The 13991-nt window shown below is 35.4% G+C and overlaps 1 protein-coding gene across 5 annotated transcripts; it reads right to left on the bottom strand.

The window, feature by feature from the left end:
• Positions 1–6878: 6878 nt before the first annotated feature.
• LOC122973931 (CD276 antigen homolog) lies at positions 6879–12556 on the bottom strand. Of its 5 annotated transcripts, XM_044341733.1 has the most exons (6): positions 12324–12556; positions 10380–10720; positions 9851–9861; positions 9473–9576; positions 8259–8299; positions 6879–8060 (listed from the first exon to the last, which is right to left on the bottom strand). In XM_044341733.1, exons 1-5 carry the CDS (start codon positions 12358–12360, stop codon positions 8277–8279), a joined length of 516 nt encoding a protein of 171 aa, XP_044197668.1. In that variant the 5' UTR covers positions 12361–12556; the 3' UTR covers positions 6879–8060; positions 8259–8276. The 5 variants fall into 5 exon arrangements, with proteins under 5 accessions (XP_044197668.1, XP_044197667.1, XP_044197666.1 ...); XM_044341732.1 differs by lacking the exon at positions 9851–9861 and having other exon boundaries at positions 10369–10720; positions 12324–12554; XM_044341731.1 differs by lacking the exon at positions 9851–9861 and having other exon boundaries at positions 9473–9589; positions 10373–10720; positions 12324–12553.
• Between the last annotated feature and the right edge of the window lie 1435 nt (positions 12557–13991).

Raw genomic sequence — 13991 nt, 5'->3', positions numbered from 1 at the left:
ACAGAAAGATATGGTACAGATAGATATGCTATAGATAGATATGATACAGAAAGATATGGTACAGATAGATATGCTATAGAAACATGATACAGAAAGATATGGTACAGATAGATATGCTATAGAAACATGATACAGAAAGATATGGTACAGATAGATATGCTATAGATAGATATGGTACAGATAGATATGCTATAGATAGATATGGTACAGATAGATATGCTACAGATAGATATGGTACAGATAGATATGCTATAGATAGATATGGTACAGATAGATATGATACAGAAACATATGATACAGAAAGATATGGTACAGATAGATATGCTATAGATAGATATGGTACAGATAGATATGCTATAGATAGATATGGTACAGATAGATATGCTACAGAAACATGATACAGAAAGATATGGTACAGATAGATATGCTATAGATAGATATGATACAGATAGATATGCTACAGATAGATATGGTACAGATAGATATGCTATAGATAGATATGATACAGATAGATATGCTATAGATAGATATGGTACAGATAGATATGCTACAGAAACATGATACAGAAAGATATGGTACAGATAGATATGCTATAGATAGATATGGTACAGATAGATATGCTATAGATAGATATGGTACAGATAGATATGCTACAGAAACATGATACAGAAAGATATGATACAGATAGATATGCTATAGATAGATATGGTACAGATAGATATGCTATAGATAGATATGGTACAGATAGATATGCTATAGATAGATATGGTACAGATAGATATGCTACAGAAACATGATACAGAAAGATATGATACAGATAGATATGCTATAGATAGATATGGTACAGATAGATATGGTACAGATAGATATGCTATAGATAGATATGGTACAGATAGATATGCTACAGAAACATGATACAGAAAGATATGATACAGATAGATATGCTATAGATAGATATGCTATAGATAGATATGGTACAGATAGATATGCTACAGAAACATGATACAGAAAGATATGATACAGATAGATATGCTATAGATAGATATGCTATAGATAGATATGGTACAGATAGATATGCTATAGATAGATATGGTACAGATAGATATGGTACAGATAGATATGCTACAGAAACATGATACAGAAAGATATGATACAGATAGATATGCTATAGATAGATATGGTACAGATAGATATGCTATAGATAGATATGGTACAGATAGATATGCTATAGATAGATATGGTACAGATAGATATGCTACAGAAACATGATACAGAAAGATATGGTACAGATAGATATGCTATAGATAGATATGGTACAGATAGATATGCTATAGATAGATATGATACAGATAGATATGCTATAGATAGATATGGTACAGATAGATATGCTATAGATAGATATGATACAGAAAGATATGGTACAGATAGATATGCTATAGATAGATATGGTACAGATAGATATGCTATAGATAGATATGGTACAGATAGATATGCTATAGATAGATATGATACAGATAGATATGCTATAGATAGATATGATACAGAAAGATATGGTACAGATAGATATGCTATAGATAGATATGGTACAGATAGATATGCTATAGATAGATATGGTACAGATAGATATGCTACAGAAACATGATACAGAAAGATATGGTACAGATAGATATGGTATAGATAGATATGCTATAGATAGATATGGTACAGATAGATATGCTATAGATAGATATGATACAGAAAGATATGGTACAGATAGATATGCTATAGATAGATATGGTACAGATAGATATGCTATAGATAGATATGGTACAGATAGATATGCTACAGAAACATGATACAGATAGATATGGTACAGATAGATATGCTACAGATTGATATGATATAGATAGATATGATACAGATTGATATGATACAGATTGATATGATACAGATTGATATGATACAGATAGATATGATATAGATAGATATGATACAGATTGATATGATACAGATTGATATGATACAGATTGATATGATACAGATTGATATGATACAGATAGATATGATATAGATAGATATGATACAGATTGATATGGTACAGATAGATATGCTACAGATAGATATAATACAGATAGATATGACACAGATAGGTATGATACAGATAGATATGATATAGATAGATATAATACAGATTGATATGACACAGATAGATATGATACAGATAGATATGACACAGATAGGTATGATACAGATAGATATGATATAGATAGATATGATACAGATTGATATGCTATAGATTGATATGATACAGATAGATATGACACAGATAGATATAATACAGATAGATATGATACAGATTGATATGATACAGATTGATATGATACAGATAGATATGATATAGATTGATATGATACAGATAGATATGCTACAGATAGATATAATACAGATTGATATGACACAGATAGATATGATACAGATAGATATGACACAGATAGGTATGATACAGATAGATATGATATAGATAGATATGATACAGATTGATATGATACAGATTGATATGATACAGATAGATATGATACAGATAGATATGATACAGATAGGTATGATACAGATAGATATGATATAGATAGATATGATATAGATAGATATGATACAGATAGGTATGATACAGATAGATATGATACAGATAGATATGATACAGATTGATATGATACAGATAGATATGATACAGATAGATATGATACAGATAGATATGATATAGATAGATATGATATAGATAGATATGATATAGATAGATATGAATGATACAGACATGACAGATAGATGATATAGATAGATAGATAGATATGACAGATACAGACAGATGTGATATAGATGATATGACAGATAGAGGAAAGGGAAATATAGATCTATAGGTGACAGGTAGATAGATTTATAGTTGAGTCCGTTCTCTGTGTTTGTGTACTGCAGGCTTCAAGTTTTCACACCACACTTGAGAGAAACTCAGAGAAACTTTCTTCCTGCAGCTGATGGACGTGAAAACAACCTGCAGAGAAGAACATCAGCTGAAAGAAGAAGAAACGAGGAGGAAGTTCAACACCATCAGCTGTTCCTCTGAGCAAAGCACTACCAGGTCTTCATACGACTGAGACGTGTTGCTGCTCATGTTGGTCCTCCTTCTTCACTCGACTCGCCCTCCGTTAGAGACACCAGGATCTCTACTACTGTCTGCTGCAGATGTTCAACACCTGCATCTTTACTGGTCAGTACCAACATCTGTGTATCAACAGGTAGAGACATTCTGACTGTTGGGACAGAACTACACACGATAAGGTCAGCAGGGACCACAGAAGAAGAAATGAGGAGGAGGAGGGGCTCTGAACCTCAGGCCTTCATCATCAGGTATCAGGTGATGGGAGACATGCAGTATAGTATATAGTAATATATGCAGTACAGTATATAGTAGTAGTAGTAGTATATACTATATACAATACTATATACTGTATACTATATATAGTACTATATACAATACTATATACTGTATACTATATATAATACTATATACAATACTATATACTGTATACTATATATAATACTATATACTGTATACTATATACAATACTATATACTGTATACTATATATAGTACTGTATACTATATACAATACTATATACTGTACTATATACTGTATACTATATATAATACAGTATATAGTGGTATATGCAATACAGTATATAGTACTACATACTGTATACTATATATAGTACTATATACAATACTATATACTGTATATTATATATAATACTATATACAATACTATATACTGTATACTATATATAGTACTATATACAATACTATATACTGTATACTATATATAATATTATATACCGTATACTATATACTGTATACTATATATAATACTATATACAATACTATATACTGTATACTATATATAATACTATATACTGTATACTATATATAGTACTATATACAATACTATATACTGTATACTATATATAATACTATATACAATACTATATACTGTATACTATATATAGTACTATATACAATACTATATACTGTATACTATATATAATACTATATACAATACTATATACTGTATACTATATATAATATTATATACCGTATACTATATATAGTACTACATACTGTATACTATATATAGTACTGTATACTATATACAATACTATATACTGTACTATATACTGTATACTATATATAATATTATATACCGTATACTATATATAGTACTACATACTGTATACTATATATAGTACTGTATACTATATACAATACTATATACTGTACTATATACTGTATACTATATATAATACAGTATATAGTAGTATATGCAATACAGTATATAGTACTACATACTGTATACTATATATAGTACTGTATACTATATACAGTACAGTATGTAGTACTATATACAGTACAGTATGTAGTAGTATATGCAGTACAGTATATAGTACTACATACTGTATACTATATATAGTACAGTATATAGTAGTATATGCAGTACAGTATGTAGTACTACATACTGTATTTCTATATATAGTACAGTATATAGTAGTATATGCAGTACAGTATGTAGTACTACATACTGTATACTATATATAGTACAGTATATAGTAGTATATGCAGTACAGTATGTAGTACTACATACTGTATACTATATATAGTACAGTATATAGTAGTATATACAGTACAGTATATAGTACTATATACTGTATACTATATATAGTACAGTATATAGTAGTTTATGCAGTACAGTATGTAGTACTACATACTGTATACTATATATAGTACAGTATATAGTACTATATGCAGTACAGTATATAGTAGTACATGTAGTACAGTATATAGTACTATATGCAGTACAGTATATAGTACTATATGCAGTACAGTATGTAGTAGTACATGTAATACAGTATATAGTACTATATGCAGTACAGTATATAGTAGTACATGTAGTACAGTATGTAGTAGTACATGTAATACAGTATGTAGTACTATATGCAGTACAGTATGTAGTAGTACATGTAGTACAGTATATAGTACTATATGTAGTACAGTATATAGTAGTACATGTAGTACAGTATATAGTACTATATGCAGTACAGTATATAGTAGTACATGTAGTACAGTATGTAGTAGTACATGTAGTACAGTATATAGTACTATATGCAGTACAGTATGTAGTAGTACATGTAGTACAGTATATAGTACTATATGTAGTACAGTATATAGTACTATATGCAGTACAGTATGTAGTAGTACATGTAGTACAGTATATAGTACTATATGCAGTACAGTATATAGTAGTATATGTAGTACAGTATGTAGTAGTACATGTAGTACAGTATATAGTACTATATGCAGTACAGTATGTAGTAGTACATGTAGTACAGTATATAGTACTATATGCAGTACAGTATATAGTACTATATGCAGTACAGTATGTAGTAGTACATGTAGTACAGTATATAGTACTATATGCAGTACAGTATGTAGTAGTACATGTAGTACAGTATATAGTACTATATGTAGTACAGTATATAGTAGTACATGCAGTACAGTATATAGTACTATATGCAGTACAGTATGTAGTAGTACATGTAGTACAGTATATAGTACTATATGCAGTACAGTATATAGTAGTACATGTAGTACAGTATATAGTACTATATGTGGTACAGTATGTAGTAGTACATGTAGTACAGTATGTAGTACTATATGTAGTACAGTATATAGTACTATATGCAGTACAGTATGTAGTAGTACATGTAGTACAGTATGTAGTAGTACATGTAGTACAGTATGTAGTACTATATGCAGTACAGTATGTAGTACTATATGCAGTACAGTATGTAGTAGTACATGTAGTACAGTATATAGTACTATATGTAGTACAGTATATAGTACTATATGCAGTACAGTATGTAGTAGTACATGTAGTACAGTATATAGTACTATATGTAGTACAGTATATAGTAGTATATGCAGTACAGTATATAGTACTATATGCAGTACAGTATGTAGTAGTACATGTAGTACAGTATATAGTACTATATGCAGTACAGTATATAGTAGTACATGTAGTACAGTATATAGTACTATATGTAGTACAGTATGTAGTAGTACATGTAGTACAGTATATAGTACTATATGTAGTACAGTATATAGTACTATATGCAGTACAGTATGTAGTAGTACATGTAATACAGTATGTAGTAGTACATGTAATACAGTATATAGTACTATATGCAGTACAGTATGTAGTAGTACATGTAGTACAGTATATAGTACTATATGTAGTACAGTATATAGTACTATATGCAGTACAGTATGTAGTAGTACATGTAATACAGTATGTAGTACTATATGCAGTACAGTATGTAGTAGTACATGTAATACAGTATGTAGTACTATATGCAGTACAGTATGTAGTAGTACATGTAATACAGTATGTAGTACTATATGCAGTACAGTATGTAGTAGTACATGTAATACAGTATATAGTACTATATGCAGTACAGCATATAGTACTATATGCAGTACAGTATGTAGTAGTACATGTAGTACAGTATATAGTACTATATGCAGTACAGTATGTAGTACTACATACTGTATACTATATATAGTACAGTATATAGTAGTACATGTAGTACAGTATGTAGTAGTATATGCAGTACAGTATGTAGTAGTACATGCAGTACAGTATGTAGTACTATATGCAGTACAGTATGTAGTACTATATACAGTACAGTATGTAGTAGTACATGTAGTACAGTATGTAGTACTATATGCAGTACAGTATGTAGTACTATATGCAGTATTATATACTGTGTGAGATACAGAACATGACGCAGCAGTGAGATCAGACTTGTGTTTTATTGTTTTTAACTTCTTCCACATTGAAATGTAACGTTATGTATTTTAAACAGACATCATTCATGTTTCACTTTAATTGACTCAACGTCTGTGTGAAGAGTTACAGAAGATTTAATAGTTATATTATAACAAACTACTGTTTTATGGTATAATGAAGTATTAATGAGTCCTGCTGGTCTGACTGATGCTGATGTTAAAATAAACAGATGAAGACGTGCTGTTAAAACATGTTGACATCACTGTTACTGTTGCTACGGTAACCTCAGCTCAGATGTGTCTCCACTGGGATGTTTCCTTCCTCTTTTCTTTGTTCCTGTCTGATATTTCACCATTACAAGTGTTGCGTTACATGTAGTGAATCTAAACGTTCACAGATCAGTTACAGTCTGAAGACCAGGATCTAACTCTATTATATGTACTCTATGTTTTCACTGTAAAGTTCTTTCTTATATTATTTAGGATGATTTAATCTTGTGTATATTTTCGTTATGAACCACGACACCAAGAAAATTCCTTGTATATGAAAACCTGCTTGGCAGTAAACCTGGTTCTGGTTCTGGTTCTGGTTCTGATGCAGTTTACAGTGAGATTATGCTAAGCTAACCGTTGCTATTTGGTCATACTACGTCTTTTAATGTTCACGCTAACGTTAGCTTCAGCTAGCTCAGCAGCAGTTGTGCTGTGATTAAACACTGATGAAGTCTTTATTACTGAATAAAGCTTCAGTGTGATAAACTCATGGAGACACATCGAGGTGGAAACATGAATGTTTATTCAAATAAAATCATTATTTTAATAAAATTATTCATTAAAATCTTAAAATCAACTTTAAGCTTTTAAATATCATCTCAACTCAAGCATCTGTGTTTCCATGGTGACCAACAAAAACTATTAAACATACAAATCAGTCACGGCTTTTACTCTGAAAGTGTTATTTAGAAAACACAAAGTTACGGGCACTCTTGGCTTTATCATGCTGTTGCCATGGCAACCACCGGGTCAGCTGATCTCTGTTCTCGGACTTGTTTCCATCATTGAATTCAAACTGGTCTAAATAAAAGACTGAAACAAACTGGTGACAGAAACACTGAGAGACACATCTGTCTCACGGGAGGGGAGGAGGTGGCGTTGTCATGGCGATGCGTCTTGCTGTTGTCCTCAGCCTGCAGAGGAGACAACGATTACAATGAGTGAAATAGTCATCACAGATCAATACTCAGTTTATCACAGACACCTCCCAATAACTTTCCAATAATATTCCTGTGATCATCCCATAATATTCTAACTACAATGTTTTCTATTGATGAATTAATTGAGTATATCAGCCTCACAGCTGGTTTAACGGACGTCATTAAACACACCTGTGCTGTTCTCAGGTGTCACAGGTTCGCTGCTGTTGTGTCTGCAAACAACCAATCAGAGGACAGAGAAACAGCTGAGTGAACCTGTGTGTGTGCTGACAGGACTCTTCTTCTTCTGCTGCTGGAAAACTGTGAGACGCCGTGTTCAGACCAAACCCAGCAAACCCTTTCATCTGAGCGGGGTCAGAGCATCACAGCTCATCCGCTGCATTGCGCTGCGTTGGCCAATCACAGGCAAGCGCATATTCCTGGGATTACTTTGTAACGTGAACGCTGTATTTGACTGTTTACCTCGTGATCATCGTGATGAAAGATTAAACGTAAGTGTTACAAACAGCTCCAACTCCACTTCCTGGATGGTGTTTCATCATCTCAGACCCCCGCACTGCTGGTTTGGTCTGAACGCGGCCTACAGCTGGATCTATATCTGGCGTAACCATGGTTACAGCCATTTGTCTGTAGGTTATGCACAGGTTTGGATTCACAGTTCAGAGTGATATTTCATAAAAATACGTTAAATAAAAAACATCCTGACGTTATAAAAGTCTTCATGTCCAAGAAGTGATAACAATCAGTGTTCGCATGTGTGAGTGTGTGTGTGTCTGCGTGTGTGTGTGTGTCTGCATGTGTGTGTGTGTGTGTCTGCGTGTCTGCGTATCTGTGTGTGTGTGTGTGTGTGTCTGCGTGTGTGTGTGTGTGTCTGCGTGTGTGTGTACGTGTGTGTCTGCATGTGTGTGTACGTGTGTCTGCGTGTGTGCGTGCGTGTGTGTGTACGTGTGTGTGTACGTGTGTCTGCGTGTGTGCGTGCGTGTGTGTGTGTCTGCGTGTGTGTGTACGTGTGTCTGCGTGTGTGCGTGCGTGTGTGTGTGTCTGTGTGTGTGCGTGTGTGTGTGTCTGCGTGTGTGTGTGTGCGTGTGTGTGTGTATATATATATGTGTGTGTGTGTGTGTGTGTATATATATATATGTGTGTGTGTGTGTGTGTGTGTATATATATATATGTGTGTGTGTGTGTATATATATGTGTGTGTGTGTGTGTGTGTGTATTTATATATGTGTGTGTGTGTGTGTGTGTATATATATATGTGTGTGTGTGTGTGTATATATATATATATGTGTGTGTGTGTGTGTGTATATTTATATGTGTGTGTGTGTGTGTGTGTGTGTATATATATATATGTGTGTGTGTGTGTGTGTGTGTCAGACAGAACAAACCTTTGTTTTTAGATGTCATGATGGTCCAGCCGATGTATCCAACACACACAAGAAGAAGAAGAAGCGTCACAATAAAGAGGCCGATGAACACGTCGCGCTCTTTAAGATACTTTAACTCTGCAACACAACACACAACATGACCTGTAGTGACCTGTGATGACCTGTGCTGACCTGTAGTGACCTGTGATGACCTGTAGTGACCTGTGATGACCTGTAGTGACCTGTAGTGACCTGTGATGATGTCTCTCAACACGAAACAACTTAGTATCGTTCCCTCAGAGTATGATGATGTTTTGTTGTCACAGCTTGCTAAATGGTATTAAAATCAAGCAGTAAATCACCTGTTTTATTACCCTAAGGTGCCATCTATGTACTGGGTTTTTCCTAAGCGATGGTTAGCAAAAACAGACATCGCTGTCCTAACAGACGCTGAGCAGCTGCAGGTTTCTGAGGTCAAACAGACTGTTCAGTTATTTTCTTCGGCTCAGAGTTGGTTTAAGTAGTTTAATGCTGCAGAGTGTGTTGATCAGCAGCTACTGCTGCTCTGCTCCGCTAACGTTAGTCTCTGAGTGACGGAGTAGAAAGTTCACACTTTACTTCATGTTCATCTAGCAAAGGTAGTTAAAGTCATTAAATTAAAAAATGCCTGCAGCCGCTGCGTTTCTGAAGATGACCTGCAAGATAACCCCTGACTGTACATGCTGCAGACTGTCCAGGCGCTGCACTGCCCTCACAGTTGAGCTCCGCCTTTTTCATTCCGTCAACATCACGTGTCAGAATTTTCTACAAAGTAACAGCCAGTGATACAAAGGTGGCTATGAAAGATATATCATATGATAAGTCAATAACATATTTATGGCCTGACTGTGTGCAGTGTGAGGAGCTGTTACTGACCATTACTGCTGAAGACCTGCAGCTGGACTGCATCCTGGCTCAGGACGGTTGATCCCCGGCGGGTGGTGCAGTTGTAGATCCCTTCGTCCACCAGTCTGATGTTCTTCAGAGTGAGGCTGAGGTCTCCGCTCTGCAGAGCGTCCTGACGCAGCGCCGTGCGTTCTCTGTACAACTCGTTCTGGTCGTTGGGCTGGTCGCGGTTGTCACGACGCACGTGGACGGTTATGCTGAGGTCGCTGCGTCTCCACTCCACCAGTAAATCTGTAGGCACAGGTGCTTTCACCTGACAGGGCAGCACAATAAACTTCTCCTTGTCATTCACCTCCATCTCCACAGCTGAAGCATGCTGGGAAACTAGGAGGACACACACACAAACTGATTTTATACTTTAAACGTCACTTCATGGAAAATTAAACTGTTGTAAGATACTTAACATGAACAAAAGTATGTGGACAGCTGTGAATCTAAAATCTATGTAACTGGATGCACAAACAATAAGAAGATAAACAAAGATGAAGAACAGTTTGGAGACTATCAGCTGGACATTGACCCCAGCAGAGACATGACTCAACCTCTCAACACAAGCTGGTAATATTCAACAGACGTCAGACAGATCAAACGAGACGAGCAGCAGCAGCAGGCCAGTAAACTGAGTGACAAACATCATCATTTAAAATAAAAAACCCTTAAAAACAAATGATTTTAAAGAGGAAATTGCAGCTTGTTCCAGAGCTTTCATCCACGTTACACAGCTAGTAAGTGGGTACTTGAGTTGACTGACAGTTAAACTCAGACTCAGTTATATTAAAGGTTTTTAATGGTTTAACGTCACAGTTTAAACCTCCTCGTGTTAAACAGCTTCTGTCCTGGGTGGCAGTAAGTTACTTTAGTGAAGCTGCAACGATTAGTTAATCAATTAATCAACAGAAAATTGTTATTAACTATTTTAATAACAGATTAATTGTTTTAAATCATTTTTCAGGAGATTCCAGCTTCTTAGACTCTACCACAGTAGACTGAATATCTCATCTTTGGGAAACATTGATCAACATTTTTCACCATTTTATGAACCAAGAGACTGATGGATTAATCCAGAAAATAATTAGCAGTTAGTCATAAAATTAACAGTTTAGTCAGTAATGAAAATAATTGTTACTTGCTGCCCCAAAGTAGTTTTTACTTTAAACCTTAAACTGTGCCGATAACACTAAATAACAAATGATTTAATAGCAGGTAATGAAACCTTACTATTTATTGATTTAGTTAATTAATTAATTACCCTCTTAATGTTCCATTAACATATATTTTTTAAATCCTTATTAACGTGTAAATTGTCATGAACTGTCATTGGATGCTGTAACATTAATATTTCCCTTCATTGACCACAAACTTCAACATATTCTGGTGATAAATACTGTATCAGTAAAAACGTTGTGCTGTCTATATGTACTGAACATACTGTATTCCACCATGTAAACACATAGTTCTAATTTATTAATTAATAAACATCTACCAGTCAAACAAAGTGACGTCACAATAACGACCCAGCTCACCAAACCAGACTTTATTCACAAATGAAGCAATTCTGCATGTTGATGTAACTCAACTGTTGGCTGCAACAGAATGAGAGTATATGCAGTATATATATACATAGATAACGAGTCTATAACTTTAAGTTGCTGAAGATTATTGATCTGGTTGGGATCCGCCAACATGCAGCAGAGAGGAAGATGAGGAAATAAAGGCCTCAAACACAGCTGAATATAACAGGAAGATGTTATATGTTTAATTAATGTAGTTTGGTTTATAGACAGCTGAATACAACAGGAAGATATCACGTGTTTAATTAATGTATTTTGGTTTATAGACAGCTGTACATAACAGGAAGATACGAGTCTTAAATCGTGTGTTTTCTGAGTCTAGTTTGGGGAAGAGGAAGACGTTAACGTCATCTTACCGTGCATGATGAACAAAACCGCCACAAAAACCTTCATCTTCCATAAAAACAACAACAAACACAAACTGCTGTTTGATCAGCGTGTCCTTTCAGACCAGACAGCCGGTAAAATTCCGGTTTAACGGCTGTTTATCGCGTGTCCGCTCCGGTCCACTCCCTTTCTGAGAAGTTAACTTTCGGTTTCCCAGGAAATCTGCACTGTTGTCAAGACAACTAGAAACACCCGAAACATCCGGTCTCAGCCTTCACAATAAAACCTTTAACTAAATCATCTCCATGACAACCGAGCCAAATCTGCCGAAGGAGACCACGAGATGTGGTTGAAAGCTAAACGTTTTTGTCCAGCTGCTGTCTGTAAATTAGAGGACACACCTCTTTCTTTCTTTGTGTGTGTTTGCTCACATTTACATAGATTTTTAAAACATTTATATTTATTCATTTATGTTTATTTTTTAAATGATAATTTTCACTCATGAGTTCTGTGTTGTTGAGTCATAGAAAGACGATCTACCAGGACTTTATACCTGAATAATACAATAAAAATACCAACTAATGAAAATATCTGAGGTCCAGTGACGAAGACTCCAAAGTCTTCGTCACTGGACCTCATCTATGAATTTATCTGCAATAATAATCCAGTATAACAATATACTGTGTATATGTGTGTATTGTGTGTATTGTGTGTGTATATGTGGGTATTGCGTGTATGTGGTACTTTTATTCTGAAACTCTACACCCACACTGACTCAGAAGTCGAACAGTTATTGTATTTCTGGGAAAAGCATGTAAACATATTATAAGATCTGGATATCAGCCTCGGCTCGACTGTCACATAAACCCCCGGATGGCTTTATATCAAGGTCTTATATCAAGGGGTTTACATCGGTGGGTTTACATCGGTGGGTTTACATCGAGGGGTTTGCATCGGGGGTTTACATCGGGGGGTTTACATCGAGGGGTTTGCATCGGGGGTTTACATCGGGGGGTTTACATCGGGGGTTTACATCGGGGGGTTTACATCAGGGGGTTTACATCGGGGGGTTTACATCGGTGGGTTTGCATCGAGGGGTTTACATCGAGGGGTTTACATCGGGGGTTTACATCGGTGGGTTTACATCGGTGGGTTTACATCGGTGGGTTTACATCAGGGGTTTACATCGAGGGGTTTACATCGGGGGGTTTACATCGGTGGGTTTACATCGAGGGGTTTACATCGAGGGGTTTACATCGGGGGTTTACAGCGGGGGGTTTACATCGAGGGGTTTACAGCGGGGGGTTTACATCGAGGGTTTACATCGGTGGGTTTACATCGAGGGGTTTACATCGGGGGTTTACATCGGTGGGTTTACATCGGTGGGTTTACATCGGTGGGTTTACATCGAGGGGTTTACATCGGTGGGTTTACATTGAGGGGTTTACATCGGGGGGTTTACATCGAGGGTTTACATTGGTGGGTTTACATCGGGGGTTTACATCGGTGGGTTTACATCGGGGGTTTACATCGGTGGGTTTACATCAGGGGTTTACATCGGTGGGTTTACATCGAGGGTTTACATCGAGGGGTTTACATCGAGGGGTTTACATCGGGGGTTTACATTGGTGGGTTTACATCGGGGGTTTACATCGGTGGGTTTACATCGGGGGGTTTACATCGGTGGGTTTACATCG

Source organism: Thunnus albacares, chromosome 22 (genome assembly GCF_914725855.1).
Source record: "Thunnus albacares chromosome 22, fThuAlb1.1, whole genome shotgun sequence".
Classification (NCBI taxonomy): domain Eukaryota; kingdom Metazoa; phylum Chordata; class Actinopteri; order Scombriformes; family Scombridae; genus Thunnus; species Thunnus albacares.
The sequence above is the reverse complement of the archived record's forward strand: the minus strand, read 5'-3'. Positions and strand labels throughout refer to the sequence as shown.

Excerpts from the sequence above, each read along its gene's own strand:
- LOC122973931 (XM_044341730.1), bottom strand. The coding sequence starts at position 12,360 with ATGAAGGTTTTTGTGGCGGTTTTGTTCATCATGCACG. Across the intron at positions 10,721-12,323 it reads GGTTTTGTTCATCATGCACG|TTTCCCAGCATGCTTCAGCT; the intron begins GTAAGATGACGT and ends GTGTCCTCCTAG. Across the intron at positions 8,300-9,472 it reads CATGACATCTAAAAACAAAG|ACACAACAGCAGCGAACCTG; the intron begins GTTTGTTCTGTC and ends GGTTGTTTGCAG.